Source organism: Beta vulgaris, chromosome 8 (assembly GCF_026745355.1).
Source record: "Beta vulgaris subsp. vulgaris cultivar EL10 chromosome 8, EL10.2, whole genome shotgun sequence".
In the NCBI taxonomy this organism is placed as follows: domain Eukaryota; kingdom Viridiplantae; phylum Streptophyta; class Magnoliopsida; order Caryophyllales; family Amaranthaceae; genus Beta; species Beta vulgaris.
The window spans coordinates 61,475,119-61,501,751 of NC_079209.1; the positions used below are offsets into that span (position 1 = coordinate 61,475,119).

Sequence of the window (26,633 nt, forward strand, 5' to 3'; positions counted from 1 at the left end):
TTTTAATCATGCTTTAAGTGTCCGCAATAAAAATTTAAATTACCATCTAGGAAAAGACGTAATACAATAAGAAGCCACCACAGAATCAACCCTCTTGGTAAAAATAAACCCGGAGCCATGAGCCATCACTTTGCATTACGAAAAAAGAAAACCTCACTTACAAAAATACAGAAGTGGAAGTAAGGAAGTGTAAATTAATAACATTAAAAAAATCTAAAAATCTATTTAGCATGAAAACTCTCATGAAGATGATGTTTCCCATTTCCAAAACTGGAGAGGATAAAATTTCTTTGAAAGACCAACGAGTTCCCGACCTCAATGATCTTTAGTCACAAAATGATATTTTCCCAAATAAACATCTCTTAGCTAACTCTATAGTCTATGCCGTATTATATACATCTTTTGTTCGTAATAAACAATACTACAACTGATTTCTATCCAACAATAGTTATTTAATCTTAAATTTTGGGTTTCACGAGAAACGAACAAATGGGGTGTTCAAAGGTTTTTTCGAGAAAACACAAATGTGCCAAGCACCCGTGCAATATTACAAGTCACATCGGCTTTCCTAGGAATGTTTCGGGAGAAAATATGATCAGGCCCGAAGAAGTCCAAAAATGTCCCAAAAACAGCCAAAATTGAAGGTTATAATACACGCTTTGGACTTTTCCGGGGCCCGAACTCCGAACGCCAAGGGATACCTCCTATGGCCATGGGAGATCATTGGAAAGGAGTCATCTGGCTCGGAACGAATATATGGATGCCTTTCCATTCATTTCGAGGCAATTTTAGGTTTCGCGAGAAATGAACAAATGTTGTTTTTAAAGGCTTTTCGAGGCAACACAAATGGTGCCAAGCACCCGCACAACAATACAAGTCACGTCGGCTTTCCTAGGAATGTTTCGGGAGAAAAAATGACTAGGCACGAAGAAGTCCAAAAATGTCCAAAAAATTGCCAAAATTGAAGGTTATAATACAAGCTTTCGGACTTTCCTGGGGCCCGAGCTCCGAATGTCACGAGATGTCTCCTAAGGTAATGGGATGACATTGGAAAGGAGTCATGTGGCTCGGAACGAATATATGGATGCCTTTACGTTCATTTCGAGGCAATTTTGGGTTTCGCGAGAAATAAACAAATGTGGTGTTCAAAGACTTTTCAAGGCTATGCAAATAATGCCAAGCACCTGCGCAACAATACAAGTCACGTCGGCTTTCCTAGGAATGTTTCGGGAGAAAATATGACCAGGCCCGAAGATGTCCAAAAATGTCCCAAAAAGAACCAAAATTGAAGGTAATAATACACGCTTTCGGACTTTTCCGGGGCCCGAGCTCCGAACGCCACGGGATGCCTCCTAGGGCCATGGGATGTCATTGGAAAGGAGTCATGTGGTTCGGAACGAATATATGGATGCCTTTACGTTCATTTCGAGGCAATTTTGGGTTTCGCGAGAAATGAACAAATGTTGTTTTTAAAGGCTTTTCGAGGCAACACAAATGGTATCAAGCACCCGCGCAATAATACAATTCACATCGACTTTCCTAGGAATGTGTCAGGAGAAAATATGACCAGGCCCGGAGAAGTCCAAAAATGTCCCAAAAATTGCCAAAATTGAAGGTTATAATACACGCTTTCGGCCTTTCCTGGGGCCCGAGCTCTTAATGCCACGAGATGCCTCCTAGGGTCATGGGATGTCATTAGACAGGATTCATGTGGCTCGGAATGAATATGTGGATGCCTTTACGTTCATTCCGAGACAGTTTTAGGTTTCACGAGAAACGAACAAATATTGTTTTCAGAGGCTTTTCAAGGCAACACAAATGGTGTTAAGCACCCGTGCAATAATACAAGTCACGTCAACTTTCCTAAGAATGTTTTGGGAGAAAATATGGCCAGGCCCGGAGAAGACCAAAAATGTCGCAAAAATTGTCAAAATTGAAGGTTATAATACACGCTTTCGGACTTTTTCCGGGCCCGAGCTCCGAACGCCACGGGATGCCTCCTAAGGTCATGGGATGTCATTGGAAATGAGTCATGTGGCTCAGAAGGAATATGTGGATGCCTTTACGTTCATTTCAAGAATTTGGTCCCTGTGGAAGGAACGAAACACAAGAATTTCAATAATTCTTCTTCCTCCCCTCGTGAATTGCATGATATGATTTTACTTAGATTGTGCTGGTGGCTAAAGGCTAGGGATGATGATTTCCCGATTTCCCCTATTCATCATCCGAAGTTCTCCAAAACCCATTGTGTCTAAGATGGATGAAAGTTGCGCCCCTCCTCTCGCCATCTCATCTTGCAGCCCCACAGGTTTGGTCTCCCCTTCCATGTGATCATCTCAAGTGGAACGTTGATCCAAAATGTGATCATGCTGCGGTTGGTGGAGTACTGCGCAATGCCCTAGGCAATTTTGTTTGCTTCTTCTGTAGTCCCATCCCGCTTCTTAAAATCAACTCTGCCGAGGTTTATGCTATCTTTAGGGCCATTCAGATCTCTATTAGCTCGTAAGTAATCAAGGGTCATTCTCTCACTATTGTTTCGGACTCATCTAATGGTGCAATATGGATTGGGGTGGTCCATGGAATCTCAATTTCTTGCTCAACTATATCCGTAATGCTCGCAAGTCTTGGCTACCCCTCTCAATAATTCACAAAGGAAGAAGCACTAATGGGGTGGCAGATTCCTTAGCTAAACAAGGCTAATCAAAGAAGGATGAATTTCTTGCGTGGTGCTAACTCACGCTAGTTGGGTTTAGTTTGTTTTTATGACCAGTTACTTTGTCAAGATTGTATGATTGGCTTGATCTTGTATTTTGATTTTATGCTACTATGGTCTTTGGAGCCTTAATAAAACTGAACCAAAATTTATCAAAAAACAAAAGGTGGAGATTAATACAGCAATAACATCACCATGTCAGATAATTGTTCACAAAATTATTACCAGTACTATATATTTCATACATACATAAAACTAGATGTCATAAAATGGAGTAATTTATAGGAGTATCCATTTATACATAACCTGAAATAAGCTAAAAGTGAATCCAATAACAGGAGCTAGGAAAAAGCCAAGATACTGAATCATGTGTCCTAGTTACAAAAAAACAGACAAAACACAAAAATGTCAGCAATTATAATTCATCAGCTTCCAGTCAAAGTTGATATTGTCAGTCTTACCAAATTATAATTCAAACTTTGAAAGCAAAATTTAACCTCATTCACCTGTTCTTATCCTCACATGAACAAAAACTAAACCAATCTGCAACTGTCTCAGTTTTTACTTCCTTCCAATTTCTGCACTGATTCCCTCACATCTCTACTAATTTCATTCTATGCCAAAAATTGGTGTCTGTAAAACTGTAACATTTTGTTTGGGGCTTTGCAATGAATGCAAATTTGGTGTAACAATCCAACTATTACTAACAGTAACACCCCTATCATTGCTATTGTTTTCATTGTTACCACTTACTTCATACCCATTATAGCCTTCGCTCGTGTCGTTATTACCATTACCATTACCATTACTATTACTATAAGGTTGTTGTTGGACATACCCAAAACTCGCATACCCAAGTGCCTCATTGTTGTCACCTGGCTCGAGGGCGGGCCAGTTGTAATTTTGTGATGACGAGTCTGATTTTATGGGTATCCCCATGAAGTCGTGGTTCATGGTGGTTGATGACTGATGAGGGGAAACGATTAGTGGCAACTCCGGCTTAATGTGTTCTATTGTTTTGATTTCTTCGTGATCTGATATTGATTTTGATTTATTCGACATTCCACCCACCGGAAGGTTGCTCGAAATTATGCTCTTTACGTCGTAACGACTAATGTCGAAATTTGTCACGGCATTTAGACCACGGAATTTTATTGCTGCTATGTCATAGGCTTCTGCAGCTTCTTCTTGAGTACCTATGAATGATAAATCTTAAAATTAATTACATTGATAACATGTGTTATGTATATCAGTTTTTAATTATGCATGTACACACTATAGTTTAGTGGTACTATAAACTCTTTGATTTTCCTGTAGGAAGTACAACAAAAAGGGGCTAGAGAAAGGGAGATCAAAAGAATATAGGGTCATTTCAAGATTGGAAAGAGTTAGATAGATACAATGTGTAATCTACCACCTAAAGATAAACATCAACAAGAAGCGAAATCCAACCCAACAATATAAAATTTTCTTCAATCTACTTCTAATAAATTACTTATTACTAGTTTCGGAATGCATAGAGGCGTGAAAAGCACTGATGTAAAGAGGATTTGATCTTAGCTCTTAACATTATATAAACGTATATATTTCCTTTTAGGAGCGACCAATAAGTTAGATAAAAGCTTGACCCACACCAAGGTTATCGTGAATTGATGCATACTTTTGAGTAAGTTGTTTTTATTCGTAAAGTTCGTACTTTAATGCTTTGAGCTACCCGTTTTTCAAATGGTAACCCTAAACTCTAAGTCGTTTCTAAGTAATATGGTCAATACGGTTATTTAATAACATAAAAAGGTAATTTAAACCTTGTTTACAACAAACATGCATTTTGTGAACCAGATATTATACTCCTTCCGCTTCAAAATATAAAGCACGCGTAATGTTCAAGATCAAACTTTGACCTTTAATTGCTCTCAATATATGTTGATAGAAAATTTTAAAAAATAATGTTATTATAATACTTTTCAAGACGAATCCAATGATATAATTTTTATTTATCATATCATGAGAAATATTTATGGTCAAAGTGAATTTTCGTAAAGCGTGAATGCTTTATATTTTGAAACGGAGAGCGTATTTCTTAATTAAATAACCAATAAGAAACTAGGTATTCCAAAAGAGGTTTTAAAGAAGTGTGATCTTACTGAAAGTTCCAAGGTACAAGTCTTTGTTTCCGGCTACCCTTCCGATCCTTGCTTGCCATCTTCCATGCTGATGATGCCTAATCATGTTACATGGAAGTAAATATAAATAATCTAATGCAACAACTTGTTGTTTATGTAACTGCCTTATTTTATTTTTCAACAATATGTTCACATATAAACCATATTATAATCCATGTATAGTAACGTAAAATAGCCTAATAGTCAACCAAAAAATGCGGTAAAAGTCTTACCTTGTGACACCTCTGTACATTGATGCTCCTCTAGAGAACCCACTACTTTTCCTGTAGAACACACCATCATCAAGTCAATTTTAAAATAATATTTATCAGTTTTCAAATGATAGAGCTGGTCACGAGCCGGGTCGGACTATACAAACCTAAGAAAAACCAATTATGGTCCGACGCTTTGACCGGGCCACAATTGGACCAAAATTTTGCTCGAAACCGATCAAAGACAGGTCGGGCTCACTTGATCAGCTCTATCGGATAACTGAATTAGTAGTAAAGTGTAAAATAAAAATGACTTAAAAGTAAAACCTTCTAAGTGAAGCCACAAATTCCTGCCTGCTCATATTCTGCATTTCTTCAAGCTCTTTCTCATAGTCAGATATCTAATTTTAATATTTTGTTAAAAAAAGTAACAAAAACAATAAATAATTATTAATGTAAAATTGATATATCACAAGAAAAATATATGAGAACAATGAAATATAGTATAGTTGTAGCCTAATACAACCAAAAAAGGTGCATACTGAAAAATTTGTGGTAGTAGTTGGACCCCAATATTTAAGAGCAGCTAAATCATAAGCTCTTGCAGCTTTTTCTTCCTTATCATATCCACCTAAATTATTAAGATAAGAGATAATGCAAAATAAGTTGTTAGGATCATATATATATATATCCATTAAAATATGGGAGCTCATAAAGTTCTTCTGCCACCTCTTTTGCAGGAAGAACACGTAAAGATTGGATCCATGCAAAAATAGAAACAATATAATTAATTATTTGTGACATTATGAAAAATGATTAATGAATTATTCTCAAACCAAATAATTGAGATATATGAAATATATACAACATGTGTGGCTTGACATGAAAGTTTAAGCCATTAAGGAAGAGAATACTAAATTACCAAGTACTACTATACAAGAATACAAAAGAAAAAAAAAGCAAACCCTAAATTAATTTTTGTTTATTTTTAAGAAAAAAACTAAACTCGAACAAACCAATTAATTCATATTAATTCTCTCTCGGACAATCCATAGCGAGATTATTTGTACATAGGTAAGTGCGTGTAGTTTATGATTCTCATGATTTAGGCTTGTTTGGTAAAATTAGCGATTGTAGACTGTAATAGTTATATCTAGGTGTAGTAGTTGTAGTATCTGTTAGCGATTTGAGTAGTTGTGTTAGCTACCAACGAGTAATAATTAGTGATTAGCGTTAAAAGTAGTAGTTGAAATTGAAAAAGATAAATATATTAACCGATATTATATGCTACTTTTAATTTTTTTTATATAGATATTCAATAATTATAGTCATAGATGACACATTCTTTGTATGTAAGGTAAGTAAAATAAAAAAGATTCCAACCAACATGCATGCTAGCTACCTCATTATTTTGTATATGTAATCAAAACCACCATAATATACCTAATAATTAATTTGAGGGTGACAAAAAAACATACGAAAAATGAGAACTCGATCTACCATTAAGTTCTCAGTGCTGATCGATTAGTCATTTATACAAACTAATGTAATCTATAAATCTATCAGCTAATAAACAATTCCTCAACGTTTACCTCTTAGAATAATTTCATGTCAAGTAAACTATCTCCAAATAGTTAAAACTTTATTATGCATCATAATTTAGAGACAAAACATTTAACAAATCTCAAAGTTGGAAACTCACCCAAGTACACTGTAGTAGGAAGAAATGAAGAAACATGTTCGCCCATATCAGCAATCATTTGGCACGTAAACCACGGCCCCCAATAAAGAAGCAACCAACAAGAAAAGCATATCAGAAACACAAATCTAAAGATCTTTAAAGACATTTAATTCACATTTATACTGATGCATGTATAGCAATATAGCATAGCCACTTGCTAGTCATTAGGTACCACAAGCCTGAAATAGCAAAAAGATGAAGATTCCTCTAAAGTTTCATACCAAAAAAAAAAAAAACTATGTGCACAAAATTAGATATCAAGAAAAAAAATAGTAATAATATTGTTAAAGGTGAATCGACAACAAGTTCAGATAGCACGTGATATAGCAAAATCTGTACTCAAACTTGTTCCTCCCAGCTAGTCTAGACAATATTACTCGTATGTCACCTATATATGATCGATCGCATTGTCAAAAAAATAAAATAACCTATGATCGACGTCAGTTTACTAAGAGAATTACTTCTTTTGTTTTACTCATAAGTCCTAGATTGGCACACAAAATTTAAAAGTGGAAAGAGAAGTATGCGGAGAGAAAAAATTTGTATGAATGGCTTTGTTGCAAGTATTGTAACGCTTTTTATTTAAAGTGAGTATTGCGAATATTTGGAAACTAATAAAGTGGTTTATAAATCATCATGGTAATAGAGACGTATATTAATTAGACTATGTAAACTATATGTGTAAACAAAAGAGTATATCTATTTAGTATTCTCCTTGATGACTTAAGGAAGAAAATGTATGGCTATTAGCTAGTTTCAGTGTTACTCCGACACCAATATTTACCTCAAAAACGGGGTGTCGGTCATGTCCGACATGACACTTTACTTGAATACTTCATTTTAAACTAAAAACTTGACTTTTTTCTACGAAATAGCCGAGTCGAACACTTGAATAACACTCGTTTCCGAGTAGACACTCAATCCGTGTCTGAGTAACATAGGCTAGCTTGATAGCTTTCCTAACTTGATTGAATATCTAAATATAGTAAATGGATAGTCAAGACTAACATAGCCTTAAAACAACATGGTCAAAAAAGTACATGTAGAAGCAAAAACCGCTTTATGTAACACAAGTTTCCGACACATGGACATAGATTCGGGTTGATTGAGAACCTGGAAACTACATGCTCCTCGTTTTGATTTCTTTTCCGTTCTTGTTAATGTGTTGGACACCTTATCTTATCATTTTCTAAAGATAAGAGTAAAATTATGATAGTTCCATTATTTCATAATTGATGCAATACTTGAATTTTGAGGTTAAACTTCACAAATTTTAACCATCAATTATCACCATTATATAGGAGAAAAGGCAACCGTGTAATATTTGCATAAACTCACCCCGACGCGTACTTTTGAAATGTCAAATTGTCGTAAATTTTATTGAATACCGTGAAAAATGCAAGTGTTGTATTAATTTTGCAATGAAAGAAGTATCTCTAATCCTTTGATTTTTAGTTGCAACATTTTAATTTTTAACATTATTTATATATCATTATTACGAATGCTACAAAGTGTATAATTATGACATGTTGAAGGTGTAAAAGTGATGAAATTAGGTACCTTGACGGCCTTTCCTGCTCTGGCCTTCCCTTCGGCAGCTATTGTCCCACAAATGTGCTTCATATCTCCCTGTCCATCTATGCCTATTACAAAAAATTCCAAGAATTATCCCAATTCAATAAAACATTAATCAGAAAAAAAAATCCATAAGTTACCATTTTGTTTAGTATGTTGGTATTGTAAATTACTCATTTTAAATTCTAACATCATTATCATATTGAGCACAAGCATAAAGCTAAGCAAACATTTGTGCACAAAGACTAACTTGTTTTCAACAAAGAAAAAAAAAAGGCTAACTTGACCAAAGACCAACAAAAAAAACCACCCATTTTATTTTTTTGTGTAATCTCATCAAGTAAGAACAAATATATACTATTAAAGGCAAAATTCCCATGTACCAATTTTACCCACTTAGAGAAATAGTTTTGCAGGAAAACATTTTTTAACATAAACTTTAAAATACTCTTCTTTTTGTTCTTTCTACTTTGACTTTTATGATCAAATTTTAAATATGAGCTTTAACATCTAATAATTTAAAACAGTTATTAATGAAGTTTTTATTTTTAGAGACCGCGAGGAAAAAAAAAATAGGAACAACAAACGAAAACGGAAGTAATCTACCTAGTAACACCACGGTAAATTGATGTTCTTTGGCCAAAACCCTCAACAACTTTCCTATTGTTGGAAGAAGCAGCAACCACCGCAAGTTGTTTGTTGTTAACATCAACTACAGCTTCTTGCACTTGCTGGTGTTGATGTTCACCATTATTTGTGATAAACCCTTCTAACAAGTTTCCTGTCGCCGCCGCTTTCGGCTCATACACTCCTCCACCACCACCACCACCACTGCTTGCCACAGTTACCGCTTCCGGTGTCGGAAACAAGCCCACCTGTAGCAACTCGCCACCAGCGCCGAGGAAGGATAATTCATGGTGATGATGATTTGTAGTACAATTATTGCTTGCACCATCATCATCAACTTAAGTTGAAAGAAAATTAATTAGTCAAATGTATTGGAAATGTACAAGGAACAACATCTTACGTGCTAGTATTAGCATATTAGAGTAACATCACGTGAATATTGTAAATTTGTAACAAACTAACAATTGGTATCACGTTCAAAACAACAATATAACCCCCGTGGGGTAAAGAGTTGCATCAAGCCTGAACTTCGGATTGCTCAACTTAGCTCGTAACACTCTTACTCGAACTTAAATTTTCAAGTTAAATTTACCTTTAAACAACTTTGAAGAAAAATTACTATACGATAAAATTGTTATACTGGTACATCTTATGAGCTTCTCACTAAAATTATTCTCATTTTACCTATTACTAAACTACTCTAGTTAAATTCTATGATACGTATACTAGAATATTTATATAAAGTTCTCAAATTTTTAATCTAGTTAGACTCAAGTTGTGCTCTATAACTCATGAAAATCTTAAGACGAGCTTGAAAATTTCATTCTAGTTAGGCTTATTAGTATTATTTAGTACCCCTACCTTACACCATGCTTCCCCTATATTTTGTTTGTTGCACCATTTTATTTTGGACACTATGCTATTGATCAACAAACTTACAAGTATTCTCTCGCCATTATATAAGAAAACACATAGTCAACTAATATCTTATTAAATTTACCTCAACGCAAGAATTCCAAATAGCAACATTATTTTATAATTTTTACTTGCACGCAATTTTAAAGATATTAGTGTTCAAAGGAGCGTATTGGTACGTGAAAAAGCAAATGGCGCAACTAAAAAACACAGAGATGGTAGACAACACTTATGAGAAGTACTGACCAGGTGGTGGATGAGGAGAGGGAATAAACAGATGAGGATGTTGTTGGAAAAGGGAAAAATGATGTTGTTGTTGTTGTTGTTGTTGAGATGGTGTTGTTGTAGTTGTTGGAGGAGGAGGATAATATTGGTTGGAAAGAGAGAAAGCAAGCCAGCTATGATCTGGGGATGGGGAGGCAGAAGAATCCATTTCAATTGTTTTTATGATTTTTTGGTGGATTTAGAAGCGTGTGCACTTCTAAATCTAAATAAAATTTCTAGTACTTGAGGGATTTTATTTATAAGTAAAAGAGTTGTTTTTTATTTTTGGATTTTGAACAACAAAAAAAAGGTTTCTTGGGAAATGGAAGTTGAAAATGAAGAGAGATAAAAGGGGTGAGTTAAGACTAAAGATGGATGAGAACACAGATATTGAGGCGGTGGACTGGGAAGAGAAGAAGACTGGAAGAGCCAAGAGTAGAAGACTAAAGACTAAAGGCTAAAGAGGGTTTTGTAATGTAAACACTAAACAGCCTTTGCTATCTTAGCTCTACCTTCGAGGTTTTATCTGCCCTTCTTTTGTTTTCTTGCTAGTGCCATATGTTAGTTGCTAATAGGCTATCAAATACCAATGAGAGAGTTGGTTCAAAGGGTAAGTAGTTTGATGTCGCTTAATAGAGGTCTCGAGTTCGAACCTTACTGTATGCAGAAACTCTTGTTGGGAGACTCATCCATAGGGGTGTAAGTTATTTGGTTAAAAATCGAAAACCAAACCAAACCAAACCGAATTAGTAATTTGGTTTGGTTTTTTTTGAAATTCGTTTTGGTTTGGATTCAAAAAAATTATTTTTTCGGTTTGGATTGGTTTTGGTTTTGGAAAACCGAAAAAAAACCGAATTATTGTCACTTAACATACGAATTTTGTCTATTATTTTTTTGTTTTTTTTTTAATATTAATTACAAAAATACAAAAATATTGTCACTTGAAATACAAATTATCAAAAAATTTGGTTTAAATTCGGTTTGGTTTTTATCTTGGTTTGATTTAATTTCATTTCGGTTTGGTTTGGATTTTGGAATATGAAAAAAAATTAGTTTGTTTTGGTTTGGATTTTGAAAGATAAAAAAAATCCGGTTTGGTTTGGTTTAGTTTGGTTTTTGATTTCATATTTTGGTTTGGTTTGGTTTGGATTGAGTCGAATTTCGGTTTGGATTTGGTTTGGAAATTTCAAAACCGAATTTATTTTGGTTTGGTTTGGTTTTGACCTTAAACCAAACCAAAAACCGAACTTACACCCCTACAGTCATCCACCAAAGTCATGTGTGCGACCCGAGTCGGATTCGGATGTAGTCGAAGCAAAGCTCTGGTGAACCGGATGGGCAACCAAAGAAAAAAAAAAGGCTATCAAATAACAATGCACAAACATATTTTGAAGTAATAGAACAAATAGTAGAGCAATGCTATTATGAAGTACTCATTTCTATCTCATCCATGGTGTCAAAACAAGGTTGTGTTGCACCGTGTCGTAAAGATTTTTCTAATCTATCAAAACTATACTACCTGCACCTTAAAGGTGTAAAAAAAAGTCGTATTTTAGGCAAGTACAAGGGATACCTCATGGTGTGAGTCGGTATTTGACAGTTATATCATGGGCTGAGTCGGTATTTGGCGGTTATCTCATCGTATGAGTCTGCAATTCGCGGTACAACAATCGCATCATCCCCATTCCTATTCCTACATCGCCATGACCGTTATCACAATTGTGACCTAAATAACATTTTCGAACTATGACCTCATCTCAAATATTTGCTTAGTATTCATTATATCTTTTGATTAACAAAATTGGCTTGAGTTGTTTGAAGTATTATGGTGGGTATAGTTGTAAATTGAGTGGCTCTCATGTGGAGGTTTATTTGTTAATGATATCACAAGTCATCGGTTTATCTAAAATAGTCTTGTTTAGCAGTACAGTTCCTACAAATGATGAGAAAGTATAAGAAGATTGTTCATGATTGATTTCGAGTTCAAATTCTATAATGATGATAGTGCATTGTTCATTATTGATCTCGTGTCAAAATCCTTAAAATAATAATTTATAATAGTATGAGAGCTTTTCCCCTATTTGAGTTTGGAATCTAAGGGTGCATTTTCTTATATTATGATCTGAAAAGCTCATAAGCTATAAACAACTAATTCCAATGACAAAATAGTGTAGGAAAGTGTTAAGGTATTGAAATCTTGTTAAAGAGTACTAAACCCTATTGATGAGACAAGAAAATTTATTACAAACAGTTGTAATTTCTCCCATTGAAACCTCAATTGGAAAAACGTGATGTCCATTTCTATCATAACATAATTCAAAATATTTCTAAGGAGATCTAGGTGGTTACAACATTTCTTCATGAACTTGAGGTTTCGAATTTGAAATAAACTAGATATTCTACTTTAGATTATGGCTATACTTCACCACAGATAATATAATAACAAAATGAAATTTATTTAATATTTCAACACTCATTCTAGATAATCATTTGGTGTCACATGCTTCAGTTTTAAAGCTAGATTGCTAGCTAAGATTAAATTATTTTCATATCATAACTTAATTTATTATATATTTGACTGATTTTATGGTATATTATTTTACTGTACATCTGACATTTTTGGTCATTATTATTTTACTAAATGCACTTTTTCAATATTCATAACAAAATATGACAAGAAGTTTTATTTCCTAGTTATCCAAAGTTGTATAAATAAGTAGACACTTTCTGGTCAAATGCTCAAAAGAAACATACACCACTTGAAAGTTGAAACCTTTGCGCTCTTTGGGTGTATTATTATTCGTGTGCACATGAATTATGTTACAACCATGCGATTTAGCGGCTAAAATTTTCGACGGGTGTATAACTTATTTGATAATATTGATAAGAACTGATGGAGGACCGACTAATCATCGTGTTCCTTCGTCACTTATTATGCCCCTATAATCTTAAAAGTTAGTAACTCGCCCGCGTTATCTAATCAATTGGGATTGATATGAGTGGTTAATGACCTCTCGTTTCTTAATCAAGATTTCGAATACGAGCTTTGGGTAAGGAAAAAATTCCAGCCAGAAGAAATGTTGTCCTTTGAGGTACCCATGCAAACTCTCGCGAAACATTAATCCACTCACCAAAGGCGTGGGAAGTTCTTTGTAGTAGGACAAAAAAAAAAGTTACATAACCCATATTATGTGTGAGTGGTAACAATTATTGTGATAAAGTTATGTGTTCATAACTTAGTGGAAGTATATCATCACAATTACTTCTTCACATTTGTTTTTTTAATTAACATTATTCTTAGTTAGCAAGAACATAATTGTCTTTTTCTTTACATCTCAAGAGAGGCTTTTGTGTAATCAGTGCTCAAAGATAGGGTCAGAATACTTCTTTTAAGAAACTGATATCACGGCTAGAAAATTCATTGAACATCGTATTCATCTTTGTAACCCTTATTCTACTGTAATTTCCTAACAATACATACGTCAATCAGTATTATTAATGCTTAGTTTTTGCTTTTTATAAATAATTTACCTATTTTGTTGCCAAGTTGCAACTCCTAATTCCATAAACCAAACTTTTGAATCAACTGTTCAAAAAAAAAAAATTAAGAAAGGAAAACCAAGGATGTCTTGGCCTAGTGATTAAAGAATTAAGTGTCGTAAATGATAAATCACAGGTTCAAATCTCCCCTCCCTTTCTTTGTACTTTATACTGCCTTCGTAATTCATATGGATAAAAAAAGTTATAAGCACTCTCTTGGTCAAAAAAACAGAATGGAATTAAAGATAAAGGGTGAGGAATTAAGGGGGAAGAATTGGAATTGCATGTGGGTGTAGTTACTTCCAAATTCCAACAACTCGTACTAATAATGAAGATGCTCCCATGCATATAACACCTACGATAGTGGTCGAATACAGCGGTGGCATGCTTCATTGCACGTGACGCCCACAATGCATTCATATCACACGTGTGCTTTCTGCAATTTTCTCTAACTATAATTCTTTCAAACATACTACACTCAAAATCCACCATCCTTAAGCTAAGCAGCTGAATTCTTCTAGGTTTATTTGCCACATCAGGCTATGTAAATGTAACTGAATCAATGAACATTTCCTTGACCTCTCATAACTAAGAACATGACATACCCATTTTTTATAAAACAAAATATTTATAAATATGTAACTAAATTATAGAAAATATTATATATAGACACTATTCTATTTAACTTATTTTCAATCCTTATAAGAAAACATAAGTACGAATCAATTTTCAAAGTTCAATTAAGTTCTAAACGTTCAGATAAGTTCATACAAGTTCAAATTAGTATGTGACAACTAATAACTGATAAGTGATCTCAAGCAGAGGGTGATTCAAAAATAATTTCAAGCAATATATAACTTTATGTTTCTAACAGCAAGGCACAACCTTGACTATTGATGGCTACATTTGGTTAATAGATTTTTTTTGATTCATATGAGCCATGAAGGCAATACAAAGTACAAAGTAGGGGAGGGAAGATCCGAACATATGACCTATCGTTCACAACACTCAACACCTCAAATCTTAACTAATAGGCCAAGACATACTTGATTAGCATTTGGTTAATAGATGATTTGGAACAAAACCTAGATTTTGACACACTTTATAGGATTGACTAGAGGCTTTTGTTTTGGTGGAAAAAGAAACTACAATGTCAATTTTGCACATCCATCACCAAGTAAACTACACAAGGTATCAACATTCAGGAAACATCCTTGTTAAAGCGGTCAATAATTGCAATAATATACGCAAATGAGTAAATTAACAAACTATCTCATCATAATAAAAAGCTCAACCAAGTCCTCTTTTCCTATTTCCATTTTAGTAACCTTGAACTAGCTTCTGTTAAAAGATTTCACTAACCAACCATAAAGACAGAAATTTACAAGACATGCAGAGGATCGAAAGTAAAGCCTTAATACTGCTTTAAAACCTATCAGTCTGGACATACTGAAATCAACCGTTGCCAGTTGATTTGTAGTGATCGTCATCAATTGTTGAGTAGGCGTAACCTTCAACCTCAAGAGTCTTAATTGAAGCCCTGACAGTTTCCCATGAAGCAAGACATAGATGTTAGAAAATTGTAAGGGAGCAATCTTATGAGGGCGCAAACCACAAATGCTGTATGTCACAAGCAACAAAATTATAAAGGCAAAGGAAAAGAGAAAATTATACATGATCTTATCACGTGGAATACCAAGTCGCTGCACAATCTCGTTAACATGCACCCCCGTGTCGCTTGCCCTGAAAAGAGAAAGTAATAATCGGTCAGACGTAGAAGAATGCTCATAAAAATTCGACATGGCAGTATACAAGAAAGATGAATCATATGTTGCCATAGCCAGCTAAAAGGGGGGAGAAAAGACCCTACATACTCCACTGCCAGAAGACAAAACCAAAAACCTGCAGTTCGGACAAGAGTCCGGCTATTTGGAGAAAAGCCGCAAAAGAACAAGCTCATATATTGTCAAATGTATGATGTACTCTTGCTTAGAAATTGAAAAGTTAGGTTTGCCCTTTAACGGACATTGCTTAGTCAAGTTAAGTGAGTAAGGGTAGAACATATATTGCATTATCTTATTCTCCAAGTATCAAATAGCAAGATGTTCTTACACCATCTAAGAATGTTACCAATCAAAGACTAATTTAAACAAGTTCAATTCCTCTCTAAAAAAGGGCAACTTCAACTCAGCCAAACCTTTCAGAAGAAAAGACGACCTTGAAAGTCACTTTTAATACCACATTCAAGCTTCTGCCATGCCAATGATTTTCAAACAGGCCATATTGTGCAGAAGGACCACATTCTGTGAATGAGAAAGTGTTCCTTCTGAATTGCTTCCCCTGTATGGGTCCACATTACAGATTAAGCACTGCTAAATATTCTGTGAGCATTCAGTACCTAGTAGGCTAGTAGCTGCTTAAAACCAAGACCTTTTAAAGATCTATTTGTAGCCATCTTGCACCTATACAATAGAATGTTTGGTTGGTATCCAGAACACCTCCTTGATGGCATAAATCACGATGAAATTAATGATCTAGTTCAGTAGCTGAGAAGTTACGGAGGTACAGCATTGTTGCTAGAATCATGCCTTGAAAGTGTTAATAGTGAAGTGTGGCTGGAAACGAAGAAAATGGTCTTCAGGGCAGTGTATGTATGCAGAGTAAATGGTCAAAGCAACATTTTCTGTGCAGCAACTTTCAGCAAAGGCTTCAGGAAATTACACTGATGCAGTTCTTGCTGTAAGAGACCTATATTCTGTCATACATCCACCTAGGCCACCAATACTGTTTACTTATTCTAGAAGGAATCTGAAGAATAGGGGTAATTCCGGGGTTTTACCAACAGGAGAAGAGGAGAGGAATGATGAGGTGGAAAAAGAATGAGGAGAAGGCTGACGTGGAGAATAACGTTGGGGACTAGAGGATTTTCTGTTAGGGGAACCAGAGAATGGCAGAAGGGCAGGAGAGGTGGCAGTACTTTTGGGCAGGAAGAATAGTACTATTGGGCAGTAGAAAGATCTAGTGATTCTATAAATAAGAGGGAGGGAAATCTCATTAGTTTTATCCAGAAATTCAGTAATTATCTTGTAGCCCTAAGGAGTTCATCCAGTGACTGGAATACTGTGATTTTCCATAGTTCTAAGTAATAGAAAAGTTGGTGTTTTTATCTGTTATCTCTCTCTCTATAGTCTATACTTGTTGTTTACCTTGTGTTAGCAATGGGTTAACAGTAACCAGTGAGTCTATAACATATTCTTAGCTTGACTGTCACTGAAATGGGTGTGTTTGGGTTATTGGTTGATCAGTGAAGGATTGTTCATAGATTTGTACTCAAGACCTCCTTCCTGGGCTGGAAAGTCAGTCTCCCCAACATTATAAACCTATTTCACTGGGCATGCAAAAGAATACTTTTAACTGTATACGGCTCATTATAATAGATGCTCTCTGTCCAGACTGCATTCATAAATTCATTACTATTACCATTTACCATACACATAACACTTCAATTAATTACCAAAAAAATACATATCGCTTCTTTTACTAGAGAACTTTTCACATACTCCTATTTGATAATCAGATGCTGAGTCAGGCCATTCTTCCCCTTCCAGTCACCCAATGCTTACACACATTATAATTGATTTTAGCAAAAAGTGCAGCAAGTAGAAAACAGAAAGATAAATTAGGCAATGGGCAGATACAGATAGGCTAAACAAATTCCAAGAACTCACAGATAAGCAGGTTGCTGCAGAAAGTCCATCACTATTTTGTCAAGATCCTTCAAGTCAGACAACGGTCCCGCGAACTGCAGCACGACAAAGAGAAAAAAACTTAAATGTAAGCAGAAGGGGGGTTGGGGGGACACGATTATCAGATTCTCTAGAAATCCTGAAATATACTTGGTTTTGCTGGGTACCCTGGTATCCTCTGAAAGGGGTACCATTTACTGAAGACGTCATTTGAGCATCAGAAGGAACACTGGCTGCCTGCAATAAGGATACAGAATTGAGCAAAAAAAAAGTCCAACAGTGTACTCATAAAACCTTAGGAAAAGGGTAATTGTTTGTCCCATTACCTTTAATTTGGTATTGTACATGTGAACATACATGCACTCCAGAAAGTGGTATGAAAGTTCGTTGAAGTCAGTCAAAGGTCTGGAAATCCACAAACAACATTAATATTGGCCCAATCTAGGATTCAGAGAGCATGATGAGATCATGTATCAATCACAAAGCACTAGATGAAGGATAAAGAAGTTTATTAGCACATAACAAGTCCACAAAAACTCCACTTAAACCTGGTAGAGTTGATGCACCTCTAAACATCCAGAGTGAAGACCACAATTTACCCACTCACTCCCCAATCCCCGCCAAATAGAAAACAAAGAGGACATAGAAGAACTAAACAAAACAGTAGGCATAGAGATAAGCAACATGTTCACGCGTAAGCATATACATGGGTTGTGAACTAATTTAAAGTTAAAAAAAGTTCCAATGTTACGTTAAGTGCAAAGATATACAGCACCACCAATTCTTCACCCAACTGGGAAGGAAGGTATTTATTCAAAAATAACGAACAGCACAAAGGCTAGAGGGATAAAAAGGAAATATAGAAGGTAACTAGCTATGCAGTGCAAAAGAGGAAATGGAAAAGGGAAAAAAAAAGAGCAATCACTTGGGGGGAAAAAAGGTAAATGGAAGGTACAGATTTTCTTAATGTTTTCCAATGTGTTCATAAAACATTGGTAAATGGAAGGTACAGATTTTCAATGTTTTCCAATGTGTTCATAAAACATTCTACATTCACTTTTAGTTTTTGAAACAAAGCAAACTCTTTAATCTTCTTATAATGAAATCAAAAGTTCAGTTATATAGATAAGAATCACAGTTTTTCATCTCAAAAGAGGTGACCCAACATCCAAGTTATTTGCATTTTCTTTTCTCCTACTTTGCATTTTCTGCAGGATGGTGGCACAAGAGGATTTGGACAGTCTCCGAGTATGCTTGTGGAGCCGCCCTGTTAGCCTTCCTCTACACGGGGTTAAAGAAGTTTATGGATGGTAAGAAAATGGGGTTAGATGGAAACTTCTGGGGTTTCTTGGTGAGATAACATTTTTTTACTTTATTTTAACTTTGTTTCTGGAACCCTTTTTCACTATATTTTTTCTTGTGTTGCAGCCTTTTTTCTTTATTTGTTCCAAAATTATGCAAATGGAGCTGGTCCAGGCTCACAGACTGACGCCCCATCGTTTTTATACTAGGCTATCCATAAGCTGCAACAATTCCATGCACCACAAGGGCGCGGTGCATCATAAAGCCCCATGCAAGCATCAAGCATCAAGCAACAATAATAGAAAAGAATCAAAAGCAATCAACACACACGAATTATACGTGGAAAACCCATTCAATGTGAAGAGTAAAACCAAGGGACCGTTTGAGGAGTCTATTCAGCCCTAGGTTGCTTCAATTTGTCCTCTCCTCCTCCCATATCCCTTAAAATTCACTATATAAGGGGAAAAGAGGCTTCCCATAAGTTATATTGAAATTGACTAAGTCCCTTGACATATTTTCAGAAGTGGTTGTGTGAGTGGTGCGCTAGGTGCAACTTAATGCGCTTGGCGTCCCACATTGAAAGAATAGAAGGGAAAAGTAAGGTTTATAACTATTACTATTCCTCTAACCATTTCTCACAACCCTAACAAAATTCAATAAGAAATCCATACGAGCATACCTGACAGCAAAAGCAATCAATTGCCTTTTACCTTGGAAACCTTTTAAATTAGCATAAACACGTACATACATCCCATCCCTGTTAGCAAAAGGAAAATGGTAGCTTCAGAAACGCATTGTATCACACCAACAAATGACATTATCACATTATAGGAAAGCAAACATCTATGAGTAAGCCACATCCTCGGACAACTCTTATAAAAAAAGCTGTTCATGTCCCTCAAAATCAGTAATACATCACCTTAATCCCAAAAGGATTCCAATCAGCTTTGATAGCACTTTGACAAATGGAGATTTCTTTGTCTACCATATACCCATGGACATATATAGACACTTGTGCATCATGCATTCATGCTAGATTAAGTTTAACCATATTTCATGACAGCCAGAATTATAAAGTTCCCCCAAAATTTTAAAGGAAAGGGGGAGTACTATGCAAAGTACATTCAATACATACATGTCTACTAAACCATACATTACTTTAATTATCTAGAATTTCTAGCTAAAATCACACTGAAAGAATAAAACAACGAAGTAACTCACTTAATGGTTGCCATTTCATTGGAGTCGAAAGGCTCGTGAACCCTGTAGAGCCACAAAACAAATTTGAAACTTCAAAAACATATTTCCACACACAACACTTCTCAAATCTATAAAGCACGTAAATTCAAACTCCTCACCATCTGTGAACATCAACCCTCCCAGTTCCATCATCAAGGACGAAACCGACGTCAGTAACCCTTTCAACCTTGTTACATACCAGCCCGACAATCGTCACCTAAATCCACAAAAATCCCCACCTTCACTCTCATTCTTTAGCTCAAAAACGCAACAACATATCAAAACACTCCTAAATTATAAAACAACAATCAAAAAGTTAAAAAACATACATTATTGACATCAACACCATCAACAACAAAATTCGCATTCTCACTCGTTGCTAAAAGAGCTTCATTTATCTGTTTCACTGTTAACGGCACTAATGCTTGAGCATCACGATTCTGTAACAACGAAATTGATTGATTCAAACACCAGAAAAACATGAAAAACCCTAATCAGTTAAAATGCTCAATTTCATACTGTCTAATACCAAAATTAAAACCGAAAATTATCATCGAATTCAAATTTGATTATATAAAGAAAAAGAGATGAATTACTTTTGCATGAGAAAATGAAGGATCTGCAGACTGAGTAGCTTGAGAGGGCATAAATCCACCGCCGGAGAAGGCGGCGTTGCCGTCAAATTGGCTCGAATGCATTTCGATTGTTCTTCAAAATTGAATTCTGCAACAATAATTGATGCGAAAATTCGAAACCCTAGAAATTAATTTTGATCGAATGAGAAAAGAGCAAAAGTTATTTTTTTCAGTTGTGTGTTAGTGGCCTAGTATTTCGGAATTGTGGAGCATTTTCCCGCCCTCTTACAAGTTACAAGAGGAGGGAAGTTTTGGGCCTGTTTTTATCTTGTAAAACACGAAATGCCTAATCCAATGTCAAAATACTATACAACCAAGCTTGCGTGGTGTAGGTGGTGGCGAATTCAATTTGTGACAAAAAGTTTGAGCCCCACTATCTACTTATGTTTATGAATAGGGATTCCCTTAATCCCTTTTACTTTTAAGCGTTGACTTGTGTAGCTGGTTCAATAGGATCCTTCATTTTACAAAGGGATTCTCGGTGCGAGCCAGAAAAAAAAAATCTCAAACTACTATATGTGATTTAACTTTTCCACTATTTAGGAATGTGAAATCTCTCGAGGCTTTAATTATACTTTGTTTTGCCTTATGTTTTCACCGATCATTTTTATTAGTGTTGTGTTAGGAGACCATATGCACGAGGGGAGCTCCAATCTTATTGTTTACAAAAATAGAATGAAGAGAAGAGTGAGTACAATTATTTATATTAAACTGAGAATCAACTAAATGTCCAACATTGACGATCCAATCTACTGCTTTTTTTGTTTCTCAATCCATGAAGTCAAAGACCCAAGTAGAACTTGGATATCTTGAATGATCGTTAGTGCCTTATTAGTTTCCTATACTAAATTAACTCCATAAGAGTTTTGATTAAATACATGTGCCTTTTTTATTATAAATTTGAAACCCTCAACTATTCCAAGTCTTTGAAATATACCACGAGAAAACAAGAAAATCGATTTTCGACTTGATAGACGATATGTAAAGGTTTTCCATACATTTTGACAATATTGTGTAATTATGTAATTCTTAGTAAAATTGTAACCCGAACCATATTCTATACAGCTTACAAATTCTTTTTTCAAGAAAAAAACCTTACATATATCGATTCATAGAAACACTCCACTTATGTTGCATTACATAATCCTCCCTCATATCAATTAGCACTATAAGAGTTCTGTTTATATTTTTATTAGTGTTATGATGTAATGGCCGGTCTTCAAATCTTTTTATTAGTGCCCTATACTCAATTAACACTATAAGAATTTTAATTAAATACATGCACCTTTTCTATATTATTAATCTGATGAGTTATCCATAAATTTAAACCCTCAACTATTCCAAGTTTTTGAAAAATACCACGAGAAAACAAGAAAAACGATTCCAACTTAGTAGATGACATATGTAAAGATTTTCCGTACATTTTGACAGTATTGTGTAATTATGTTGCTCTTAGTAAAACTGTAATCAAATCCTATTTTCTAACCTTATATTTAATATTTTTTAGGAAAATACCTTAGATATATTGATTTATGGAAACACCTCGCTCAAGGTGAATTACATAATCCTCCCTAATATCAATATTGTTTTTTTATTTATAGAAGAGCTTCCCTATATTCTCCTATCCTCAGTCATCTAATACTTAATATAGTATTCACTTCGATTTTTATTAGTTTACCCGTATTCATTTTTTGGATCTCCTTTACTAGTTTAATACTCCCTCTGTTTCAAATTATAAGGCATTTAAGCTAAAAAATTTTGTTTCACAATATAAGGCGTTTTACATTACCAATGTAAAATTAAAATCAATTTTATACTATCAAGATAAGATTATAGGTTATTTTCTATTATCAACACAATATTTAATGTCAATTCTTATTACCTATGCAAATCTAACTAAAACTAACTAAATTATTAATATGCGTAAAAGTGGTTTACATGCCTTATAATTTGAAACGGAGGGAGTAGTTTATTATGTTTTGTTTTTGAAATTGGTCCACTAACTTTTCAAGACACTCAGATTCAATGTTAATATAAATTAATTTTTTTACTTTCTTTTAGTGTCACACAACATTTTTTCTCCTAAAACTCTGTGCAAAAGAAACGGGTAAATTAATAAAAACCAAATAGAGTATACGATAAGACCATCCATATATATCACATTCAATGAGTTGAGGTATATATTATGAACATGATTGCTTGTTTACTTAACTAATGTTTTGTTAATCAAAGAAGTAGTATAGCAACATCATAGAGTATACATGATACTACTATCTCACCGGCCACTATATATTACTCTAGACTAGATTACTTATCTTAGAAAAAGAATATACTTCTCCTTAAGCATTCAAAAAAATTAACAGTTGACTTTATTAGACACGCTTCTTAGTTCTTCCTTTGGCTTGGGTAGGTGATTGAACAACACTTTTTAGTCGTTTAGTCAACCCAAAATAACATACAGTGTATGCAAAGGAAAGCTAATCTTTGTCTTAGAGCTATGGCATTGGCATAGTGGATGTTGCACATGCCCCACCATAAATTATCCTTGCATATAAGATATTAGTACATGACTAGTAATTCCTCCTTAATTAAGGATGTCTTGATCTAATGATTAAGATTGAGCTGTTGTAATTTGTGAATAATAGGTCACAACGCACAAGTTCGAATCCCCCCTCCCCTTCTTTGTACTTTATACATGTGATTGTGCGAGATTGTGTTAGGTTGTTAATAGTGTTGTGAATTTGTGATTATATTATATTGAAGACGTTGTAAAGAGCAAATGAAAGCTCATTCAAAGGGCGTTTGGTCATATACTGGTATAGGGTTGGAATCAAGAATGAAACTAATGTGGTATAGGTTTGGAACGTGATACTTGATATCATGTGTTTGGTATTTATTTGGGTATTAAGTTTTTTCTTCTATTTGATAACTAGAGGTATTGGTATCAGCCATACTCACCTCCCACCTTGGATTTCTAACCCCATACCTTATGGGTTTGAGGTATTCGTTTTAAATCTATTAATTTATTAAACAAACACTAGTTATGAGTTTCGCTCATTTTAAACTCATACCTCATACCAGAATCATATGAACCAAACACCTAAGGGATCAAGGGAGCCCCTCAAAAAAAAATCAAGGAAGTAAATCAAAATCTTAGATATATAAAGTTAAATTTCATCTATAATTCTATATTCCTATTTTCCTTGCTTCAACACACAAAAAAGTAAACACATCTTATTCATAATTAAGTAAAGAAAATCAAGAGTAAATTGCACTTTACAAGAATATTCATACCACCAATACTATAATAAAATCCATAAAATCTATTGAACGCAATCTTTGGAAAGAATGCTATAGCACCACACCACCATGTGCTCATATTTTTCAACATTTAACCTTCAATCTTAACTTTCCATATATCTTAAAGCAAACACATTTTCTCTCTTTATATACACATATACTTACACTTTACATACATCTTATATTTCCTAGTTACATATTTTTGATAAAGAAAACAAAATGGATTATGAATTTAACAAGATAAACAAACAACGTTCAATTTTGCAACAAAATAATGAGTTATTTTCTAGCAAAATTTTGACAAGGCAATCAACTTTAGGTTCATGCTCGTCGAGGTTTTTCTTTGGAGCCTCAGACGGTGTGCCCTTCCAATGGGAGACGCAGCCAGGGAAGCCTATTAAACCGCCGTCGGACGACATCCTACCGCCCCTTAGTCCACCACCAGCGGTGCTAGCAATGAACCTACCTATGCCATGTATGGACATCCTTGATGAGCCTAAGGCAAGGAAGTGGTCTAGGGCATGGCTAGCAAAAAAAATCAAGACAACATTAGCAAGTCATCATAAAATTCTAGGACATCCTAGAAAAATGTTGTTCTCTAGAGGGTTACAACAAGAAGAAGAACAACGACGACGACAACAACAACAACAAGAATTAGAGTCTGAAAGGTATGATCATAGTGTATCAGCTCGTTATTCGATATCTTCGTTTAAATCAACATCAACATCAACATCTTCATCTACTAATTCTTTTAGGGATGAGAAAACTTCAAGGAATGTTCATAGTAAAGCTTTGTTGCAAGGAAGGCCTTTTAATTGTAATCCTAGAGGGTTGAGTGACATAATTGTATATTTTGTGAAAAGGGGTTGAATGTTGATGTTGTTCTCATATGTGTTGCTTGTATGTACTCTTTTTATTAACTTATAAACTTGTGTTTTTTGAGATGTTTATTAACTTGTGATTATATGTATGTTGTTCTTTATGTGATCCTTGTGTGTTTGCTTCCTTTATTCATGTTCGTGTAATTTGGGATTATCAGATTGATTTTCTAGAATATTTGTTGGCAAATTCTTGGAGGATGGTATGAGTACTTTACATTTATGCTTTATCTACTATACTATGCTTCCGCTACGCACTCACGATCCTAACAGGTGGTATGAGTACTTTACATTGAATTTTGTCTATATTTCTATTTTCTAAGTTCCTACACGCCAACAGAAAGAATATTGATTTCGATGCGATTATAGTAACAATATATATTAGACCTATTCAGCAGCAATTTTCAATAAAAAAAACGTTTTATCTTCTTACAAATTAGCTAGTTAGATCAATTACTTACAATAATAATATACGATTATGCAACAACTTTTCAAGCAATTATTAGAGGTTTGACCAAGTCGGAATTTTACTAAAAGTGAAAAGTAATATTTAATGAAGTATCATTGATTCGTAGTTTTTATGTTGTTGAGGTAGGAAACAACCTCTCCTATATTTCCTGGCCAAACTACCTCATGACCGTTGCCATAAGATCAACAGAATTTCAAAAAATTCAAACGTACTAATCTTAACCTTGAACAAACTACGTACTCTAATATATATATTTTGAAAGGAATAACTTTTTTCAATATATATAAATTTTATACGGTCATATGTTCGAAAAAATATTTTGAACCAAAAACAGAATCAAAAATCAAAAGTTTGCAAATTAGCTAGTTAGATCAATTACAATGCAAAGCAATAAGAAGAAGCAACCAAGCTCAAAACTAAAATCCTTTTACATCTCATGTCGTAGCCATTTATCATGTTCAAATTCCTCATCAACGTCTACTAAACTAGTTGTAAGTCCATTTCCTATCTCCAAAAAAAAGCTATCAATACCTTGTACTCATCATAAAAGATCATCTGCGAAATTTCCTTCTTCTATCACAATTGATCATCGGAATGAAACTTTTGAAATGCATTGGAAACGAGTGCACGAATTGGAGACAGAATTAATGAAGGTCGAGGAATGGATTTGCTCTGAATTAGCGCGATTAAAGAGCCATTTACGTAATAATAACACCATTTATAAAGAACCATGTTGTTTTAAAGTTGATGGTGAACAAAGGGAAGTGATTAAGTTTGAAAGATTAGATGGTAATGGTGGTTATCTTTACTCTTTGAATGGTAAGAATGTTCTTCATGGGGTATGTCAAGATTTGGTTGTGCAAATTTCTTCTCCATCACTAGTGCCACCTGACATTGGATCCAATACTTCTAAGGTAACGAAGATGAACTTAAGGGCTTGTTCGACATCATTGTCTGTATTAGATCGATAGTAAACATTGTTTTAGTCTTTTAGATAGTTATCTTTAAGAGTCATGCTAATCATGTTGATTCCGGAAATGAAAACTCGAAACTAGAAATCACTATCTCTGTTTTCCAAAAAAGAAAGAAAATTTTAAATAGAAAACTTGAAAAGATACTAAAAAAACCCTGGTACAAAAATACTTATCTAGTACCATAGTAGGTAAGCTTGAAGCGGAAAGAGATATTACTTTAAGCTTTGTTGATAACTCTAGCAAATTAGATACTCTCTCGGTTCTGTTTTAATGGTTACTTAGAGTGGTTTGACTGAGTAAGATGATCAACTGATAGTTTACGCTATAATGAAGTCTTATAT

At 34.5% G+C, this 26,633-nt stretch overlaps 3 protein-coding genes across 4 annotated transcripts; 1 reads left to right on the forward strand and 2 right to left on the reverse strand.

Annotated features, from left to right (window-relative positions):
• Nucleotides 1–2,919: 2,919 nt before the first annotated feature.
• Nucleotides 2,920–10,694, reverse strand: LOC104902404 (AP2-like ethylene-responsive transcription factor AIL5). Of its 2 annotated transcripts, XM_010690177.4 has the most exons (9): nucleotides 10,192–10,694; nucleotides 9,010–9,367; nucleotides 8,389–8,471; nucleotides 6,790–6,798; nucleotides 5,630–5,718; nucleotides 5,415–5,488; nucleotides 5,109–5,159; nucleotides 4,858–4,934; nucleotides 2,920–3,909 (listed from the first exon to the last, which is right to left on the reverse strand). In XM_010690177.4, exons 1-9 carry the CDS (start codon nucleotides 10,376–10,378, stop codon nucleotides 3,323–3,325), a joined length of 1,515 nt encoding a protein of 504 aa, XP_010688479.2. In that variant the 5' UTR covers nucleotides 10,379–10,694; the 3' UTR covers nucleotides 2,920–3,322. The 2 variants fall into 2 exon arrangements, with proteins under 2 accessions (XP_010688479.2, XP_057247071.1); XM_057391088.1 differs by lacking the exon at nucleotides 6,790–6,798.
• A 4,311-nt stretch (nucleotides 10,695–15,005) lies between these two features.
• On the reverse strand, nucleotides 15,006–20,921 carry LOC104902405 (replication protein A 32 kDa subunit B). Its single transcript, XM_010690178.4, has 10 exons — nucleotides 20,633–20,921; nucleotides 20,366–20,476; nucleotides 20,156–20,253; nucleotides 20,019–20,060; nucleotides 19,477–19,554; nucleotides 17,822–17,900; nucleotides 17,646–17,732; nucleotides 17,478–17,551; nucleotides 15,424–15,492; nucleotides 15,006–15,289 (listed from the first exon to the last, which is right to left on the reverse strand). Exons 1-10 carry the CDS (start codon nucleotides 20,732–20,734, stop codon nucleotides 15,205–15,207), a joined length of 825 nt encoding a protein of 274 aa, XP_010688480.1. The 5' UTR covers nucleotides 20,735–20,921; the 3' UTR covers nucleotides 15,006–15,204.
• Nucleotides 20,922–23,881: 2,960 nt separating this feature from the next.
• On the forward strand, nucleotides 23,882–25,033 carry LOC109135809 (uncharacterized). Its single transcript, XM_019251381.3, has one exon. The coding sequence runs from the start codon at nucleotides 24,191–24,193 to the stop codon at nucleotides 24,839–24,841; it is 651 nt and encodes a 216-aa protein (XP_019106926.2). The 5' UTR covers nucleotides 23,882–24,190; the 3' UTR covers nucleotides 24,842–25,033.
• The last annotated feature ends 1,600 nt before the right edge of the window (nucleotides 25,034–26,633 follow it).